General features: G+C 40.6%; 1 protein-coding gene across 1 annotated transcript; it reads right to left on the bottom strand.

Annotated features, from left to right (window-relative positions):
• Positions 1-12215: 12215 nt before the first annotated feature.
• LOC148945737 (uncharacterized) lies at positions 12216-13391 on the bottom strand. The gene has a single exon (XM_089097502.1). The coding sequence runs from the start codon at positions 13389-13391 to the stop codon at positions 12216-12218; it is 1176 nt and encodes a 391-aa protein (XP_088953628.1).
• Positions 13392-22024: the final 8633 nt, after the last annotated feature.

Here is a 22024-nt window from a genome sequence, read left to right on the forward strand (position 1 = left end):
ATAACGACCACAGAGTTTCACCATTAAATTCTCTTCTAAAATCTCTTCAAAATCATGTTTTAAATGTCTCTAACTGTTTCGCCGAAATAGTTCCATAACCTGTCTAAAACAGTTTCGCCCAAATAATCCCTAAACGTAATTCAGCGTGTTCCTTTTGTTTTTGGCATCTCTGCGCTAATGTATTTCAAATTAATAAGAAACCTGATTCCCGCGCTAAAACAATTCATCGCTAAGATGTTTCTTGGAGAATTGTTTCCATGGCCTTTGGCTATTAATATCCTTTGGAGTTCGACCAAAAGAGTTGTTTCCGAGGCAAAGACATTAATGACTTGGATCTGTTCCTGGAGAATTGTTTCTAGGTGAAAATTTTTAAAGTCTGACAGATGATGTCATTGGTTGATTGATCTGTCATGAAAGGGGAAATTAATTTGTTGTTTCTAAGGGGAATTATTGATTCACGATAGGTGAATTCAGGTCGACAGCACAGGTGTTCCAAGGTCGATGTTGTTGTTGTTGTAAGTGCACGCTCTCAGCGAATGTCAAGGTCGATGTTGTTGTTGTTTGGAAATTTAGGTCATTGACCCCATTAACCACGTGTTCTCCCTAGGGAGGCTATGCCCTTATTTGGTGTACTGACAGAGTTAGACTAAATTGTAGATGGCAGCAGGGGTGAGTCGTGGGGCTGGTACCCCCATTTCTACTTACATATAGTATTTGATATTGGGAATTTTTTGCAGCAGGCATTTTTGGGGGATATTTTCTGCGGGGGAAGGGAGCATTCCCATAGGGAGAATTTACTGGGGGATGGACCCCCGAAGGTAAATTCTACACGGTGGAATTTGCCATAATTCCTATACAAATTTATTTTAAATGTCTTACTTTCTCTTTGGTGACTAAATTTTACATGTACAGATTTTCAGGAATTAGTCCGGGAGAAATTTTCAATGAGATTGGAATAGTCTGGGGGATTTTGCCAAGAGGAGGGATTCTCCATGAAATAAATTTTCCATAGGGAATTTCCGCAAGAGAAATTTTCCATGAGGGAATTTTCCCGGGAAAATTTTCTACTGGGGTGGTTTGGGGGGGGCATAGTTTTGTGAAATATTTAATGTGAGGGGGGTGGGTCGACATGATTTGAGAAAGGATCAGAAATTAGATGAAACAACAAGTTGTTTTTCAAATAAAAGCAGGCTAAGGAGAATTTTCCAGGCTGAAATGTTCGCAGTAAATTTTCCGAGGGAATTTTCAGCCGGGATGGAACTGTCCGTGAGGGATGGATAATATACGGGAGGAAATTTTCATGGAGGAATTTTTCGTGAAAAGGAATTTTCTTTAGAGGGGAGGTGGATTTCTCGGTACAATTAAAAAAAATCCAGAAATTAAATAAAGCAAACAAGTTTTGTCATACAGACGTTTTCAGGGGGGAATTTTTCTTGAGGGGGGATTTTTTTCCTCATCAATACCTCGGTCTTTACGCTAAACGTTTTTAGTACTTGCAAAAGAGCAATTTATTCTAATTAAACGACCTTTTTGATTCATGGGTCTTTCTTAAAAAATTGGAACAAAATTTGAACTTTAGCGTAAATAGTGAGGTATTGACAAGGGGGCGAATCCCCTCGGATATGTAATAATTTTTGTTCGGTTCAAGTTTTAACGTTGCTCCTTACTTTCAGTTGAAAAAAACTTGTTTTTTTTATTTAATCACGATCATAAACTGATTTCAAACGGAACACTATTAAGTAGGGATAAGGATTTAAGCTCTACGTTATAAAGGAATGAGATAGAAATAATTTAAAAAAAACAACACAAAATTAATCAGAACTCAAAACTTCTACTTAAATTGTGTGCATGTGTCTGCAATTCTAAAGGAAACCGTTTATAGAACACAAGCCGTATAGAACATTCACCGAACACAAACCAAAGCCGTATAGAACATAAACCGTATTTTGTTCGTCAGTATGAAGTAAATACAAATAATATTAGAAGTGTCAATTAAGGGGGACAGGGGGTAATTGCCCCTAGGTTGCTAGATACTGAAAATACGTTTTTGCTATTTTGGTTGAAAAAAATTGACCCGTCTGGATTTTGAAAAATATATTTAAGCCCCTTCCTTAATGCTCATGAATTGGCGCTCCTGAAAGGTATACTCCTTTATCAGTACAAGTTGAATTTGCCGAGTAAAAAATCGATATGAAACTATTTTGCACGTTTAAATGGATGAAAAATTCGAGCAAGCGAGGATTTTATTCTTCCTTTAAGTATTTCAAAGTTTTAGTTCTAGTCAGTCTGCATTGCTTTGCCTCACAACGAGGGATGGAGTTAAAGCTTTCAATGAAAGTTTTTCAGGGCGTAGGAGGGGATAAGGCAACTTTAAATTCTGTGCTGGGGGAAGGAAATATTATTTTTTTATTCTCAAGAAATAAGTATGCTCCAGCCAGTGTGACCAGATCTTACCGACGAAGTAAATGAAATTAGAATTTCATTCAAATTTCTGAAGGGATAAGAAACTTGAGAAGGAACAAAAAGGAGTACATCAAAAGGCCTTAGGAAGGCCACCACGAAGCTTCACAAAAAATTTAGTAAGTAATTCCAGATCAAGCAAGGAATTAGAGGCTGATGGACTTGGGTCCATAATGAAAAGTATTTCTTTGCCAGCTATCTTGAGGGTTGAAAAAGACAATATATTCTTAGAACTTGGAGATAGGAGAGACGAGAATGAATGAAGCAGTTTAAAATCATTGTCAGAATCAGACCAGGAAAAATGAATTCAAGTTTGCTAGAATTGCTAGAAATACTAAAACTCTTCTGCAATTTCATATTCTAGTAGGGTCAAATTGTTTCTTGGGAGATACAAAGGCCGTATCCAAGGGAGGGGTGGGGCGAGAGTGGGTAGAGTTTGAACCCCTGAATTTTTTTTCTGACTCATAAAACTGTAACAAAATGTACATTAACAAATTTTTGGTTCGTTTTTAAAGTTTTAAACCCCCCCTCCCCCGACCCCCTGAAAAATAACCCCTATGAACAAAAATCCTGGATACGTCCTTGGATGCAAATTGGTTTTTGGTCTGGAAATGTAAACTTTTAATAATAACAATGATTTTATAACACCAATTTTATAAGCCTGTGATAAGCGTGAGAAAAAAAGAAATCGGCTGTCAGGAATTTTTCATGAATCTGTTCATGAATTAAATAAGAAAAATAATTTTTTTCAGCTTAAACTAAGGAGCAACACTAAAACTTAAAACGAACCGAAATAATTTCGTGTATGAGGGAATTCGCCCCCACGTCAATACCTTATTCTTTACGCTAAATTTCGAATTTTGTTCCAATGCTTTAAGAATGACCCCTGAATCCCAAAGCCGTTTAATTAAAATAAATAGCTCTTTTGAAAGTACTAAAAAAAAATATAGCTTAAAGAGCGAGGTATTGACGAGGGGGCGAATTCCCTCATATACGCAATAATTTCTGTTCGTTTTAAGTTTTAGTGCTGCTCCTTATTTCAGTTCAAAAAGTTGTTTTTTAATTTTCTTTCTGATCGTTTTTTTAAATAATGCTGGGAAATCCGGCGCCTCATTCATGGAAAATTCCCTTCCCCGTGAAAAAATCGTCGATGGAAAGATCCTTCCACGTAACCCCTTCCCCACAGAAAAAATCCCCTCTAAAAATGTCTGTGTATTTCTCAATAACCAATACTATATGTAAACAATAGGCCAAGTTCATAACCTTCAACCCTTCTCCCAGGGAATGTGGGGGATTAAGTCATCCTCAAAGACGTAGTTATTGGATTTTTTGTCTATGCTGAACAAAATGGCCATCTCAGAGTTTTAATCGGGTTATCTGACTTGACTTGACTTGAGGCTCCTTCCGAGGGTTCGGCGTAGAGAACGGTGTGACTAGGCTCCTCCAGGTTGACCTATCGCTTGCCAGGATCGCAGCTTCTTCCACCGGGATGTGAGCTTGGGTGAGGAATTCATCGGCTTTGTCTTTCCACCTAGTGGGTGGGCGTCCTCTGGGTCGCTTCCATCCGTGTAGGGTGGGGTCGAAGTCGAATGCGACCCGTGCTGGGGCGTCGCATGGCACGCGAAGGAGGTGGCCGTACCACTGAACAGTACGCTGGGCGAGCTGCGTCGAGAAAGTTATCTAATCTGCCCAGTCGTCAATACCTCGCTGTTTACGCTAAAGTTTGATTTTTGTACCTATTCTTTAATAAATGGCCCCTGAACCCTGAATCGCAAAAGTAGTTTAATTAGAACAAATAGCTCATTTGAAAGTACAAAAAAATATAGCGTAAAGAGCGAGGTATTGATGAGGGGGCGAATTCACTGTATACGCAATAATTTCTGTTCGTTTTAAGTTTTAATGTTGCTCCTTACTTTCAGTCGAAAAAAACTTGTTTTTTAGTTTAATTTCTGATGTCTTTTTAAATAATACTGGGAAATGCGGTGCCCCCTTCATGAAAAATTCTCTTCCCCCATGAAAAAATCTTCCATGGAAAGATCCTTCCAAGTAAACACCTCCCTCCCAGAAAAAATCCCTCCGAAAATGTCTGTGTACTACCCAATAGCCAACACTATATATAAAAAACGGGCAAAGTTCATAACCTTCAGCCCTTCTCCCGGGGACAGTGGGAGATTATGTCATCCTCAAAGGACTAGTTATTAGATTTTTCGACTATGCTGAACAAAATGGCCATCTCAAAATTTGATCGGGTGACTGTAGGAAAAAAGTGAGTGTGGGAGGGGGCCTAGTTGCCCTCCAAGTTTTTTGGCTACTTAAAAATGGCACTAGAACTTTTAATTTCCGTTCGAATCAGTCTTCTTGCGATATTCTAGGACCACTGGGTCGATATGATCACCCCTGGGAAAAAACGAACAAACAAACAAAAACAACAACAAATAAACACGTATCCGGGATTTTTTTTTCTGGTATAAAATACAAAATTCCACATTCTTGCAGATAGGAGCTTGAAACCTCTACAGTAGGGTTCGCTGATACGCTGAATCTGATGGTACGATTTTCTTTAAGATTCTATGACTTTTATGGGGTGTTTCCTTCTTATTTCGAGAATAAGGCAAATTTTCTCAGGCTCGTATCTCATGATAAGACAAATCTTATATATATTTTCATATATTATGATGGGTTGATGAAACCTATTTATTTGAAGTCAGCATAAAAATCGATTTTTTATTGTTATCAAAATATCTTTTTTTTTAGTTTCAGTTACTATTGAGCCGGGTCACTCCTTATTTACATTCCGTTACTAAGAATTATTCGAAAATTTGGTTTCCTTAATGCTACCTTTAAGACAAAATAAATAAATAGATAAAAAAAATCGTCTTATTCCTTATAAATGGTATTTAATAGAAAAAGAACTTTGGCTCCCTGTTGGATGGGATTAAGGTACTCGAAGACACAGACGCTTTAAAAACTGTAATTACGGATATATTTGTTTATTTCTTTTTCGTATTATCTTATATAGAACTGAGTCATTAGCAAAAGTTTAAGAAAAATCGGGCATGGTGATAACTTCTTGCCAATACTGGATATGATGTTGTGATTAAGATTAATAACAAATAAAGAAGAAACTGTTAGAATTAGGACGCCATGAATATAGGAGATAGAGAATTTTCAACCATCCAAATAGCGTATGTTAAACATAATACTATAGGTTAGACGTTACTGTAACAATAGTTTAAAATAGTGTATCTTTCAAAATTATAATTTTCATAACTTGAAAGATGCTATAAATAACATAACGCAATTATGGTACACTACTTTATGAGATTATGGTACACTATTATTAGAGATTATGGTACAATTGTGCTATCTGTTGGTAATAATACTTTTTATAATATGGCATATTAGGTCTAATTCTTAAAGTGTGTCACCCCCCACCATCTCTAGCCTCTAAATCCAAAGCTTATAAAGGTAGATTAAGGCTCATTTAGCTTTTATTTTATATACCTTTAGTTAGTATTAGTTATGTTTCCTAGAAATAATACCGTTGTGTTTAAGCAATTAATTTAGTTACTTTTAGCTACTGTAATACTTTATTCCAAACCCAAGGGCACTGGCAGAAAATTTTCCAGGGGGGGGGAGAACGCCAAAATATCAGTTGTGGTTGGGTGACATTAAATATAGTTCAGGAAATTTTTTTCGTAGAAATAAGGTTATTTTTATATGCTTTTAGGAAAACACTCTCAAATAAAAAGAGCAATTAAATTGTACGCAAAATGAAACAAAATACAGTAAATTTTAAACGACAAGGATTCCTGGCGCAGAGGTAAATTTATTTAATCAAAAATATATTTAATTATTATGCATTTAGTCTTAAAGCAATAAAGTTACAGAAAACTTTATTGCTTCCGTAGATTATAACATATGTAGACTTGTCTTTATGCAATTTCCTACGCCTTAGAATAGTTTACAAAAGAAGTAGAGAAACTAAAAAATCATCCTGCCTGCATAGATACCACGTTTTGATTTTATAACGGCCATGTAAAATGTACCTCTTTCATAACAGTATAATTCTTCCTCCCCCGAACTTAAATCCTTTATATATTCAGACATTAAAAAAATAGAATAGCGAAAGAAAAACAAAATTTAAACTTACTATCCAGCTGCCAAATTAACCCTCTTTATTTTTAGTGTCCTATTCAAATAATAAAATGAAAAGGAAAGAAAAAATTTCGTGACAATAGAATCTTATCAAATAGTTTGTGATAAAAAAACTGGAAGTAAAAAGTGACTTGACCAATATTCACCAAAACTAAAAATGGAACTTTCATGACAATTGCTACACCGGCATTAGGCTATTGGCTTTTTGCTGATTCTAAATATATAAAATTCTTTCAGTTTACAGTTACCCAGCTAAAACCAAAAATCGGAGAAAATTTGCTTGGTTTAAAAAAAAAGGGGGAAACAGCCCCAAAAAAGCAAGCGATCTCATTGAAAATCCCTTTATTAGATACATCATATCACAGAACCCTAACCATAGAGGTTTCAAGCTCCAACTTTCAAAATGTCGATGCATGCTTATTTGTTTTATTTTTCACAGGGATGATTGTATTAAATCGAAGGTCGAAGACAAGGCCGTATCCAGGGGTTACCCGGTTTGAACCCCCCCCCCCCGATATGTTTGTTTGACTCTTAAAAACGTAACAAAAATGGACATAAATAAAGTTTGTATGCGGTTTTTGAGTTTTTTTGTGTAACCCCCACCCCTAAAAAAAAAATTAGCCCCCCCCCGAACAAAAATTCTGGATGCACTTCTGGTCCAAGATAATTGGGAGGAAACTCATTCAAACGTGAATTTAAAGCTATTTTTAAGTGACCATACAGATTGGGTCAGGGAAAAGTCTTTTAGTCTTTTAGTCTTTAAAAGTCTTTTAGTCTTTTTTTCTTGGTATTTTAGGGCACTAAACTACGACTTTATCCCAAAGAGGAGGAATTTGCAATCAATTTAAAATTTTGAGAAGCTAATTTGTTTAAAAGTATTAATAACTATATTTTACGCTTCCCAGTTGCAAAAGAAGTAATGACACACGGTGGCAGTACTTGATTCAACCAAATTGATTCGCTTTATTTATAAGGAAAATAGGCTACGTTTGGTGATCTGTAATTGCGTATCAGCTATAATTAAGGGGTGGGGGTGAGTAATTGCTTAAGTGAGGGTAGGGTAGATTTCGAAAAAAGTACATTCTAATGGACAAACTGCTTCCTCTTCATGAGGTTTCAGATAAATGTCGAAAGAGGTAGGGGGGAGTAGGAATTAATTAAATTGTTTCTCTATTCAGCTAGTATGTTATATTCCCATATCTACCAGCACAGAGGTATGAAAGGCAAGGCGAGTCATCATCAGCCCCGCCAGGAAATTTCTTTGGGATGGCAAATACTGCAAGAAAGTTTTCAGCAATGTTTTGTTATTTTCTTTTTCCATTTATACGAAGTAGCCTACTTTAACGTGCCTTACTTTAGTTGAAAAACTAAAGTAATCTGTTTAATTACAATTGATGAAACTGTAAAGTTTTATGAATGCAATACTTTTGGTAAAACAGAAAAAAACGATCAACATTTCAATGATCTCTGTTTGTATTTTGTGATTGGTAATCAAACAGTTCGTGGTAACAAACTGTAAGTAAGGAGTGACCCGCCTTAATAGTAACCGAAACTCTACAAAACGGGATTTCAATACCAATAGATATATCAAAGGAATTGGCTTATTATGCTGATTCCAAATATATAAGTTTAATCAAGTTTAGTTTCACCCATCAAAAGCTACGAGCCTGAGAAAATTTGTCTGATTCTTGAAAAAGGAAGCCCCCCCCCCCCGAAGTCATAAAATTTTTATGAAAATCACACCATCGGATTCATCGAATCAAAGAACCCCAGAGAAGAGGTTTCAAGCTCATATCAGCAAAAATGTGGAACCTTGTAATTTTTTGCCAGAAGAAAGATCACAGATGCTTGTTTGTTTGTACTTTTTTTTCCATGGGTGATCGTATTGATCCAGTGGGTCTAAAACGTCAAGAGAGGGCTGATTTTAACGGAAATGAAAGGCTCTAGAACCCATTTTAAATGACGAAGAAAATTAGAGGGCAACTAGGCCCACTCTCACTCCACTTTTTTCCCAAAAACGTCCGATGAAAACTTTTAGATAGCTTTTTTCTTCAGCATAGTTGAAAGGTCCAATAACTATGTCATTAGAGATAAGATGACCCCGTACAGCCCCTGGGGAAAGATTTTTAAGTTATAAGGCTTGCCTATTATTTTATTTGTTTTCAGGAAGTATCATGGGTGCCCATAAGCTGAATTCCAGGGGGGGGCAAACTTCGTCTAATTGCTACTTTTAATGCTATATAATAGAAATCTCAGAACAAAAATAAAAAAATAAGGCAGCATCATTCATCCAGGGGGGGCAAGAGCCCCCCCCCCCTGCCCCCCCATATGGGCGCCCATGGGAAGTATACATACATTTTTCAAGTGGGGAGAGGAGGACGAATTTTCTACTGGAAGGATTTGGCAAGGAGAGAATTTTCCATGGAGAGGGAAGTTATCAGGGGGTGAAACTTTCATGGAAAATTTTGAACTGGGTGAATTTTCCAAAATTCCTATACGAAATTTCTTTATGTCTTGCTTTTTCTTTACCGATTCAACTTTAGCCGTGGAGATATTAAAAGTAATTGTCCGGGGCAAATTTTCGCCAGGATTGAATTGTCCAGAGGAAATTTATGTGGGAAGGGGAATTTTTCCGTGGAGTAGGAGCCAAGTATACAGGCGTTATTCAAAAAAACGATAAGAAATCAAACAAAAAAGTTTTTTTTTCAAATGATAGTAAGGAGTAACATTAAAACCTGAAACGAACAGAAATTTTACATATATGAGGGGAGTTACCCCCCTCCTCAGCACCTCGGTCTTCACACTAAAGTTTAAATTTTGTCCCAATTTTAAAAAAATAATTCCTGAAACACAAGGGTCGTTTGATTAGAACAATAGGTAGCGTTTTTTAAAGCGCAAAAAACTGTAGTGTGAAGAGCGAGGTATTGACGAGGGGGCGAATTCTCTCATATACGTAATAATTTCTGTTCGTTTTATGTTTTAATGTTGCTCCTTACTTTCAGTTGAAAAAACTTGTTGTTTTTTATTTAATGAAGCTTAGATACACAAATTTTTCTAAAGGAAATAGAAAAAGTATGTCAATTAAAGTAAAAGTAAATAAAAATAAAAAAAAGTAATTAATTACAAAAAAATACACAAAACAATAGCCTACTTACAAAACTAATATATACACTCCCAGCATTCAGTTCTGTTAAGTAATGCCGAAGCGATAGATGGGTGTTTCATAGGCAGCGCGCTAGCGCTGCCTAAGTAAAGAACGGTGTGGGTACAATGTGTTTTTTTTTTCTCCATGCCCGGGCACTTCGTATCAAAGGAGTTGTCATAGAAACTTCGAAAAGGGCTCATTCTATTGGAAATTGCAGTGGCTAGTGCCCTTTTTAATAGTCAAAAGTGATTGGAGGGCAACTAGCATCCCCCCACGCTCATCATTGCCCCAAACACATCCAATTAAAATTTTGATATAGCTATTTTGTTCAGCGTAGATAATTTTCAAATAGAAAATATCTTTTTGAGGAGGACACTCCCCTACAACCCTCGGGGAAAGGGTTTCAAGTTATGCCCTGAAGGCATAACAGATCAATGTTGACACAATGTACAGTTTATTTTTTTTTTTTCTTTAAACCAGGGCACTTCATATAGAAGGGGTCATCGTAGAGACTTCAAAAGGGGTTCATTCGATTGAAATCGAGAGTTCTAGTGCCCTTTTTAATAGTCGAAAGTGATTGGAGGGCAACTAGCCCCTCTCCCTCACGCCAATCATTCCCCCAAACACATCCAATCAAAATTTTCAGATACCTATTTTGTTCAGCGTAGTTGATTTCCAGATAGAAAATTTGTTTTTGAGGAGGACTTACTTTACTTTTTTTTACTGTCGGCGGGAACCAGACGATGAACTGTCCTGCCCAGCATCAAAGGATATTGGGATGACTTCCGATGACCACTTGGACCTGTTGGCTGCAGCTTCTCCGGCGATCTTCTGCCAGTCTTTGTCCCATCTCCGACCGTGTCTCCTGAATTCTCCCCGCTGTTCCAGGTCCTCTTTGAATTTTTGCCACAGGTTATCCTTTTGTCCTCCTGGTTTACGTTTCCAGGAGGGGGCTGGTTCGCAGACAAGGACGTCTCGAAATATCGTGCCTTCGTTACGGCACAATGTGTGGCCGAGGAGCTTCAGGCGTCGTCTTTTAATGATAAGCGATAGCTCTTCTGATTGGCCACAGCGACTCCTTACTTCACTATTGGAAATCTTGTCCCATCTCTTAATGCGGAGGATGTAACGAGGGCAGCGGTGGTCGAACACGTCCAAAGTTCTCGCGTCTTCAGTCTTGATCGGCCATGTCTCGCAAGCATAAAGTAGTACTACTCAAACAGTTGCACCATAGATTCTGACGTGTGTTTTGGTTGAGATCTCCCATCCGGTCCATAATGCTTTTTTCCGACTAGTAAAGGCTCCCCAGGCTTTTGCTATGCGGGCCGAGATATCCCTTTCAGCTCCACCATCTGGTGTTATGATAGAGCCAAGATACTTGAATTCCTCTACGTTTTCTATTGGCTCACCGTCGAGGGTAACTTGGCAAGGAGCAGGTTGGTTGAGAGCCAATACTTTAGTCTTTGCACCGCTGATGGCTAGTCCGATGCGCTTTGAGACCTCATAGGTATCGTCGATCATGCCTTGTAAGCTGTCGGCGGTAGTTTCCAGCTCAGCAACGTCGTCTGCGAAGTCCAGATCTGTCAGGGGCTGGAAGAAACCAGCTATTTGTCCGAAGACTATTCCGCTGTGGTTTCTCATTGCATTATACATGATCCAGTCTATTGCGTAGTTGAATAATATAGGCAAAAGGGGGCATCCCTGCTTTACCCCAAACTCCACTGGAAACTTAAGGGTGTCATTGCCGGAAACACGGACGCACGTCTCAGTGTCCTTATACCCACTTCTGAGTATCTCAATGAGCTCCTGTGGCGCATCGTCTTCAGCCATAATTCTCCATAGCTCCTCTCTGATGAGAGAGTTGAAGGCAGCTGCAAAGTCAATAAAGGCGAAGAGAAGGGGTAGATGAAACCTGCTGTACTGCTGAAGGATGAGGCGAATCGTCAATATCTGTTCTGACAGCCTCTGCCTGGTCTGAAGCCTGCTTGTTCAGGACAGGTTAACTTGTCACGTGCGTCTTTGAATCGATTCAAAAGAATGACGCAGAAGATCTTCATGGCATGGTCGATCAGGGAGATACCTCTATAGTTTCCGCAAATGGCCTTATCTCCTGTTTTGTATAGAGGAAGGAGGACTGATACTTTCTATCTTTTGGGAAGGTCTTCGTCGTCCACACCTGGACAAACAGGTCGGTTAGGCGGCATAGTAGAGTTGGTGAGGACTTGAAAATTTTAGAAGGGATCCCATCCTCTCCAGGAGTTTTATTGTTTTTCATGCACTTCAGCGCTTTTGGTACGTCCGCAATACTTGGCGGATCGAGGTTTATTGCGTAGGGCTCTCTAGCAGCACTCGAGAAGGCAGGTAGATCGCACGGGAGTTTAACAGGGTTCAGTAGCTCAGAAAAATGCTCTCGCCAGTGTTCCATGCGTCCTTCTTCTGTTTGGATGAGTTCTCAGGACTTATCTTTCATTGTGTCAACCGTTACAGGAGCTTTTCCTGTCGCTTCTTTCAGGAGTTTGAACATTTTCCTGCTGTCCCGTTTCAGTGACTGTTTAACTGCTTTGCGGGCTACATTTAACGGTTCTTTTGCACCTCCCACGAGGGGTCGCTTATTCTCAACAAGTTCTATGGTGTGGTCAGAGATCCAGGCTCGCTGTTTTCGTTTTGTGTGGCCAAGCACCTCCTCAGCTACGTCCAGTGTCGCAAATTTTATTTGCGCCCAATCTTCATCGACGAGTGAGAGACTATTCAAGGCTTCGAAACGGTTGCTTAGCTTTAACTCGAATTCAGCTTTGATTTCCGGGCATCTTAGTTTCGAAACATCGAAGCGCTTCCCTGCCTTCTGTCGCTTCTGCCTACTAAGGCGGTGACGGACTTTGCAAGTGAGGAGATAGTGGTCAGATCCATTTAAAGATCCTGTTTCTGCTCCTCTGTATACCTGGGCATCTGTGAAGAAGCTCCCCCATCTTCTGCTGACTAAGATGGGGTCGATCTGACTAAGAACGGTGTGGCGGCCAGTAACTGCTGCTGTGTCGGGGTCTACTCTGCCGAGCCGGGCATTCCAGCCTCCAGCTACAAAGAGCATGTCACGCCTTGGTGTCTTGTCGATGATTCTTTGTAGGTCATAAGAAAAGGCATCTTTGACCGCGTCACTACTGTCCCTTATCGGAGCGTACACGGCAATTATGGTTATGTGGCTAATGTGGCCTCTCAGTCTGATCATGGCGATCCTTGGTGACGCTAGCTCCCAAGAGGTGACGCATGATACACTAGGACCGTCTATTAGGAACCCAACTCCTTGCTGGCCGGAACCATCATTGGGACCCGAGTTGTAGAACTGGAATGAGTCAGATTCGGAAAGGCTTAAATTTTTGGACAGAACATCATTCAGTCTCGTTTCTGACAGACAACAAACGTCGATTTTGTACTTCTGCAGCTCCCATGCAAGGAGCAGTTGCGTGGATTCCGGCTTGCAGCTGCGAACATTCCACGCGCCGATATGCAAATGTTTTCTTGATCGGGCGGCTTGCATACTTGTCGGGCCAGGCACCACCCTGACCTGGTCCGCGTTGGCTACCACGAACGCCGTAATAGTAGTATCTCTCAGCATTTGATCTTCAATATCCATTGGTGTTTCATGGGAATTGACTTGACCAAAGGCTCCCCAGACCCTTGGCGCCCCGTCGCGCTAGCTATTCTATTTGTCGGGCTAGGCTACTAATAGAATGTTACACCACTCCACCGCTGTGAGGTGCAACTTAGGGCTCTCCTCCCGGCTCGTTAGGGACGGGGGGAGTAAATCCTCGCTCCGAGGCCCCAACCATAGCTTGGGAGCACTGGTGCTTATCAGGCCCTGATTCCCACCTAGGAGGTCGGGAGGTTGGAGTGGGGTCGGGATCCCCCACAACCCTCAGGGAAAGGGTTTTAAGTTATGCCCTGGGTGCATATAAGGTTTTTATTGAATGCGTTGTCGTAGAAACTTCAAAAAAGGCTCATTCGATTGGAAATTCAAAGGGCTAGTGCCCTTTTTAATAGTCGAAAGTTATTGGAGGGCCACTAGTCCCCCTCCACGCCCATCATTCCCCCGAACACATCCAATTAAAATTGCGAGACAGCCATTTTGTTCAGCGTAGTTGATTTCCAGATAGAAAATATTTTTTTGAGGAGGACATCCCCCCCCACAACCCTCAGGGCAAGGGGTTTTAAGTTATGCCCTGGGGGCATATAAGGTTTTTATTGAAGGTGTTGTTGTAGAAACTTCAAAACAGCCTCATTCGATTGGAAATTCAAAGGGCTAGTGCCCTTTTTAATAGTCGAAACTTATTGGAGGGCAACTAGCCCCCCCCACGCCCATCATTCCCCCAAATACATCCAATCAAAATTTTGAGACAGCCATTTTGTTCAGCGTAGCTGGTTTCTAGGTATAAAATGTGTTTTTGAGGAGGAGACTCCCCCACAACCCTCAGGGCAAGGATTTTAAGTTATGCCCTGGGGGCTTATAAGGTTTTTATAGAAGGCGTTGTCGTAGAAACTTCAAAAAAGGCTCTTTCAATTGGAAATTCAAAGGGATAGTGCCCTTTTTAGTTAGTCGAAAGCGATTGGAGGGCAACTAGCCCCCCCCCCCCCCGCCCATCTTTCCCCCAAACACATCCAATCAAAATTGTGAGATAGGCATTATGTCAGTTTAGCTGATTTCCATATAGAAAATGTCTTTTTGAGGAGAACACTCCCCCAAAACCCTCGGGGAAAGGGTTTTAAGTTATGCCCTGGGGGCATGATTGACTTAAGTCCAATTCCTCCTTAAAGATTGTCTTGGGACCTCTTTCTTCGTGATGGCGTGGATGTGCCTTTTATATGCTTTACGGTCTTCTGCTAGGTAAAAAAGGTCCAAGAGGTGGTGAGGTGCAAAGTTTTCCTTCCAACTTTTTGGGGGATGACCATGAGGACGAGAACCGTGAATTTAGCCTTCGAAGGTGATTTTTGCGGGACGGGACTGACTCATCCGTTGTACGTGACCGAGCCATCGAAGTTGCTGGAGCTGGATCTTCATGAGAATTGTTTGTTGTACTTTAAGGCACTCGAGAAGTTCGACATTTGAGATTCTATCAAGGCAAGTGATCCCTCCGATGCGGCAGAGGCACTTAGTTTCAAATGCTGCAAGTCGACGGTTGTCATTTACCTTCAGTGTCCATGTTTCACATGAGTAGATTGCGATGGGGATGATCAGGGTATAAAAAAGTCGTGTCTTAAGCCGCAGAGACAAATCCTTGCTTTGCCATATGGGCATAAGGGCCTTGAAACTGGAACTCGCGAGGGCGAGAAGTCTTTTATTGTCTTTTGATAGACTGTTGTCGCTGGTGATCAGACTACTAAGGTATGGGAACTCGTCAACCCACTGGATACTCTCTCCATTAATTTTCAGGTCTGGCTTAACTCTATCCTGCGGCTTTCATGAGCAGAACATAGCCTTTGTTTTTGATACATTTATGATCATTCCAAAAGAACTAGTGGCTTCGAAGACGTCGTTAGCAACGGCTTGTAGATCTTCGGGTGTTTCAGCCATTTCGTCGATATCGTCGGCGTATGCTAGCTTATCTATCTGAACACCCCCTATATGTGCACCACAAGTTGTCTTCACCAGGGATAAGACTGCCTTGAGGAAAAGGTTGAACAGCTCTGGAGACAAAAGGCATCCTTGAAGGACACCTGCGGAAGTCTGCAAACTGTCAGTGAGACCTTCACTAGTCATGATGCGACTCCCAAATTTGGAGTACATATCTTTGATAAGATCTACTAGGTTTCGTGGGATTCCGTAATGGAGGAGGATATGTCATAGGCCATTTATCCAAATAAGGTCAAATGCTTGCCTAAAGTCGATGAAGAGCTGATACAGGTCACGACCGAATTCCAGATATTTCTCTAAAATTTGGCGAACAGTGAAAATTTGGTCAACGGTCGATCTCCCAGGGCGAAAACCGGCTTGGTATTCTTGGATGAGTAAGGATGACACGGCTCTGATCCGTTGGAGTATAATTCGGATGAAGATCTTGGCAGTTTGACTTGTTAGGCTAATAGGACGGTAATTATCACATACTGCCTTTGACCCCTTCTTGTGTAGTGGAACAATTGTGGCTTCGCACCAAGAAGTTGGGAAATGACTCTTTTGCCAGGCACCGGATACAATCTTGTGAAAAAGATCTATAAGTGATTCACAACGGACTTTCAGCAGTTATGCCTGTATCCCGTCCGGGCCAGGGGCCTTGTTAGTCTTCAGCGCTTGGATGGCATCCTCGACCTCAGAACGGAGAGGAGGTGGGCTAGGGTCTTAGACAGTAACGGGAAAGAGGTCCAGGACAGCAGGGTTTGGAAAGATATCAGGATTAAGCTTTTCGTTGAAATGCTCCATCAATCTCGATCGGATACCTTCTGTGTTTTGTATCTGAGATCCATTTTTATCTAGCAGTGCACAAGAACTGAGGCTTGTCTTGCTTGTTAGCTCACGAACTCTCTTATACATGAAGTATGAATCACCTTTCTTAAAATCAGCCTCACACTGTTCACATTTGTCTTTAATGTAGGTGCGATGGGCTCTGCGGGTGGCTTTTTCTACAGCATGCTTCGACTCCTTATATCTGTCCCTGCTCTCTCTGTCTTACCTGTTATTGTGTTTTAGTTTCTCAGTACATAATAAAATGATTTCGTTGGTTATCCAAGGCTTTTTAGCACCATTTTTGGTTCCTAGGGCAGATATCGCTACTTTGCTGATGATCTTAGAGGAGTCTGTGACCAGTTTATCTATATCCTCTTTAAATAGAGTTACAGGAATATTAGAAAGAAGGTCCGATATTTGAGTAGACAATTCATCGATGTAGGTTTGGCGAGTTTGAGGGTCTTTGAGAAGATGTGTGTTGAAACGAGCGGATCTATTATTCAGCTTTGCGGAAGATTTCAGGCGTAACTTTAGTGCAGACATGACCAGGGAATTGTCTCTGTCGAAATCGCCACCTGCTAGGGTCACAGTATCTAGCACAGATGATTTCCACCGCCTAGAGAAGAGCAGGTAATCAATAAGATTACGGGTTTTTCCATCCAGCGAAGTACATGTCGCCTTACGACGTTCTCTATGTTTGAAGAGAGTATTGGTAATGGCTAGATCACTGTCTCTGCAAAATTCAATGACGTGTTCGCCCCTCTTGTTAAGTCGTCCAAGGCCAAATTCACCCATAACATCTTCATTTCCAGCAGAATCGTTACCAACAATAGCATTGAAGTCACCAATGAAAACAACAAGGTCTTTTTTGGGAACTGCGTCAATTAGGCTTTGCAGTTGAAGGTAGAAACTGTCACACTCTTCATCTGGTTTGCTATAGTCAGGAGCGCAGACTTGTATGATCGTGATTTTGATCGGTGATCCTTTCATTCGTATCATAATCAACCGTTCTAACACAGGCGTTACGGAAATCAGGGATCTTTGTGCCTTAGTCGACATCAAAAAGCCAACACGTTGGCGATGGACGCCATCGGTTCTTCCAGACACTCTCAGACTAGTGTTGCCGATCCTTACTTCGCCGGTGCTAGCGAGATGTGTTTCTGAAAGTCCCAAAATATCCCATTTATATCGGTTTAGTTCATTTAGGACAAGATCTATTTTGCCTTGTTTAGCAAGCATTCTAATGTTCAGGATTCCAACAGATAAAATCAATTTAGGAGAAAGCACAGCCTCCGGGTTTGGAGTTGTCAACATTTTTAAAGGGATATTCTCGGTCGTCAGATCGTCGGTTGCCCCGGACGCGGTAACTTCGTCGGTTGCCCCGGACGCGGTAACCTTGTCGGTTGCCCCCGACGCGGAAAACTTCGTCGGTTGCCCCGGACGCGGTAAATGCGTCGGTTGCCCCGGACACGGTAACCTCGTCGGTTGCCCCGGACGCGGCAGTATTGGTTCTCGTTCTTGATCGTTTTTTTTCATATTTTATACAGGAAAGAAGGTTTCTTGGCTAATTTCAGGACGGCGGTAAGCCACTCCTCTCCATCCCTAGCAGGGGCCGGCTATATCTACTACAGATAATGCGCCCTTCTTGCGCCCTGCATCACCTGTAATTTTCCCATTGCTGGGAGAAGGTTTGTGACTGGCGGGACGTATCCATACGCCGATGGGCCCTGCCCAGTGCACATCAGAGGGGCCTTCCACCTCCTCCGCCTGAACTCATGGCACCCAGACGTGGGTGCTCCACCTATATTTCAAGACCCCCAGAGACTGGGTCCTCCCTTGGTCCGCACCTCCCTACCGGGAGGTGCCCTGCATATCTACAGGACGTTCCCCTATCCGCCCCCTGGGGACGCGCTGAGTGGCGTGGGAGAGGCCGAATCTCAGCTAGGGGCATTTAAGGTTTTTATAGAAGACGTTGTCGTAGAAGCTTCTAAACAGGCTCATTCAATTGGAAATTCAAAGGGCTAGTGCCCTTTTTAATAGTCGAAAGTGATTGGAGAGCAAATTTCCACGACAAAGCTGTCGTGGAAGCTTCAAAACAGGCTCGTTCGATTGGGAATTCAAAGGGCTAGTGCCCTTTTCAATAGTTGTAAGTGATTGGAGGGCAACTAGTCCCCCAGGCCCATCATTCCCCCAAACACATCCAATCAGAATTTTGAGAAAGCCTTTTTGTTCAGCGTAGGCTAGTAGATTTCCAGATAGAAAATATGTTTTTTAGGAGGATACTCTCCCACAACCCTCAGGGCAAGGGTTTTAAGTTATGCCCTGGGGGCATATAAGGTTTTTATAAGAAGGCGTTGCCGTAGAAAATTCAAAACAGGCTCATTCAATTGGAAATTCAAAGAGCTAGTTCCCTTCTTAATAGTCGAAAGTGATTGGAGGGGAAGTAGCCCCTCCCCCATGCCTATCACTCCGCCAAACACATCCAATCAAAATTTTGAGATAGTCATTTTGTTCATGTAGTTGATTTCCAGATAGAAAACATGTTTTTGAAGAGGACACCCCCCATAGCCCTCAGGGCAAACGTTTTAAGTTATGCCCTGGGGGCATATAAGGTTTTTATAGAAGTTGTTGTCGTAGAAACTTCAAAACAGGTTCATTCGATTGGGAATTCAAAGGGCTAGTGCCATTTTTAATAGTTGAAAGTGATTGGAGGATAACTAGTCCCCCACGCCCATCATTTCCCCAAACACATCCAATCAGAATTTTGAGATAGCCATTTTGTTCAGCGTAGGCAAGTTGATTTCCAGATAGAAAATATGTTTTTTAGGAGGACACTCCCCCACAACCCTCAAGGCAAGGGTTTTAAGTTATGCCCTTGGGGCATATAAGGTTATTATAAGGAGGCGTTGACGTAGAAAATTCAAAACAGGCTCATTCAATTGCAAACTCTAAGGGCTAGTTTCCTTCTTAATAGTCGAAAGTCATTGGAGGGGAAATAGCCCCTCCCCCATGCCCTTTACTCCCCCAAACACATCCAATCCAAATTTTGATATAGGCATTTTGTTCAGCGTAGTTGATTTCCACATAGAAAATATGTTTTTGAGGAGGACACTCCCCAACAACCCTCAGGGCAAGGGTTTTAAGTTATGTCCTGGGTATATAAAGTTTTTATAGAAAGCGGGGTCATTGAAACTTCAAAAGGGGCTCATTTGATTGGAAATTCAAAGGGCTAGTGACATTTTTAATAGCCGAAAGTGATTTTGAGGAGGACACTCTCCAACAACCCTCAGGGCAAGGGTTTTAAGTTATGTCCTGGGTATATAAAATTTTTATAGAAGACGTTGTCATAGAAACTTCAAAAGGGGCTCATTTGATTGGAAATTCAAAGGGCTAGTGCCCTTTTGAATATTCGAAAGTGATTGGAGGACAACAAGCCCCCCCCCCCACGTCCATCATTCACCCAAACACATCCAATCAAAATTTTTAGATAGCCATTTTTTTTAGCCTAGGCTAGTTGATTTCCAGATAGAAAATATGTTTTTAAGAAGGACACTCCCCCCACAACCCTCAGGGCAAGGGTTTTAAGTTATGCCCTGGGGGCATATAATATTTTTTATAGAAGACATTGTCTTAGAAACTCCAAAAAAGGCTAATTCGATTGGAAATTCATAGGGCTAGTGCCCTTTTTAATAGTCGAAAGTGATTTGAGGGCAACTAGTCCCCCCCCCCCGCCCATCATTCCCGCAAACACATCCAATAAAAATTTTAAGATAGCCATTTTGTTCTGTGTAGTTGATTTACAGATAGAAAATATGTTTTTGAGGAGGATACTCCGCCACAGTGCCCTTTTTAACAGCTGAAAGGAATTGGAGGGCAACTAGCCACCCCCCCCCCCCAAGCCCACCATTCCCCCAAACGCATCCAATCAAAATTTTGAGATAGCCATTTTGTTCAGCGTAGTTGATTTTCAGATAGAAAATATATTTCTGAGGAGGACACTCCCCCACAACTCTGATGGCAAGGATTTTAAGTTATGCCCAGGGGGCATATAATTTTTTATAGAAGGCGTTGTCGTAGAAACTTCAAAAAAAGCTAATTCAGTTGGAAATTTAAAGGGCTAGTGCCCTTTTTTATAGTCGAAAGTGATTGGAGGGAAACTAGCCCCCCCACGCCCATCATTCCCCCAAACACATCCAATAATAATTTTGAGACAGCCATTTTTTTCAGCGTAGTTGATTTACAGATAGAAAATATGTTTTAGAGGAGGATACTCCACCACAGTCCTCAGGGCAAGGGTGTTTAAGTTATGCCGTGGGGGCATATAAGGTTCTATAGAAGACGTTGTCGTAGAAACTTCAGAAAAGGGTTCATTCAATTTGAAATTCAAAGGGCTATAGCCCTTTTTAATAGTTGAAAGTGATAAGTGATATTTTTTGTTTTTGTTGCTTTTCAGACCCCGATACTTGGCATTGAAGGAGTTGTCGTAGGAACTTTAAAAGGGGCTCATTCGAGTAAAAACAAAAAGAGCTGATACCCTTTTTAACAGTCGGAAGTGACTGGAGGGCAACTAATCCCCCTTCTACTCCCACCCTCCCATTTGCTCATTATGTTTAAAAACTAAATGTTGCCTTAAGATTAAATCAAAATGCACTGTGATAATCCTAATTCCTAATAAAGCATCTCAGCAGTATCCCAGAACGACTAAGGGTATTACGTTCAAACTTTCGAGGCTACTTCTGCTCTTAAAATTTAACCAAATCAATATAGTGTAAGTGTATCCAAGCTATCAAAGAAAGTAAACAGATTTTTTTGCGAATTAATTAAAAAAAACAGAATTTTTCAATTTGCGAATTGAAAAATTGCTGAAAATTTTTCTCCAACATACAAATAGCAGGCCAAACTATAAAGTCTTAAAAAGCGAAAAGATTTAAAGTGTTATTTTCTGTTTCCCTGAAAAGACTGTGTCAATATAAAACGAACTGAAATTAATTTAAAAAAACTTTTTCCAAAAAATAAGTTTTTCAAAGAAAAGTAAAGAACTTCATTAAACAAAAAATGAGCAAAAATAAAATAAAATAATCTACCAAGCTCGAAACTACCACAAATCAGCATCGATAAATAAATGAAACCCAAAACGAACAGAAATTACAATAAATAACCGAGTTAAATTCAAAACGAACAGAAATTAACATAAGCTGGGCGCAAAACCCCTGCGCCTTCCCAAGGCCAGAACAAAATTTGCACTTTACTGAGAAATACAAATGAATGTGCATTGTCAGTTTAATATACGTATACTGATATTTAGTAATCAAAATGTTAAAACTATTTGATTTAATAAAGTTATAAAAGTAAAAACATTTATATTTTTTAAACTTAAAAGGCCAGTGGCACCGAATCTTTTTCGGATCATCTTCTGGGCATATTTTCTTTTCTATACACACTTCTGTCTGTATACAGCACTATTGTCTATTGTCTGTATACAACACTTTTTATACAATGTATTACGCCAATGAAATACCTTTGTTTCTGTTTTGCTCTTTACATGCATACGAATGAGACGTAATTCACGTGAAAAATGTTTTTTTTTTCAAAATTAAGGCTCTAAAGTATGGCCAGCCGAAGGTTGCATGTCCTTCCCATGGCCCACTAAAATATTACCATGTGGTAAAATATTACATGTGGTCCCACCAGTGGGCCCACATGTCCCACTGCTTGGGCCTGCGTCCCACGTTGAGAATCACGGCCTTAGAACCTTAATTTGAAACAAAAACTTTTTTCTTGCGAATGATATTACATTCATAAGTATTTAAAAGATAAAAAAGGTAAATCAA

The sequence above is a fragment of the Artemia sp. Qi Xiang Cuo genome, chromosome 12 (genome assembly GCF_049724085.1).
Source record: "Artemia sp. Qi Xiang Cuo chromosome 12, ASM4972408v1, whole genome shotgun sequence".
In the NCBI taxonomy this organism is placed as follows: domain Eukaryota; kingdom Metazoa; phylum Arthropoda; class Branchiopoda; order Anostraca; family Artemiidae; genus Artemia; species Artemia sp. Qi Xiang Cuo.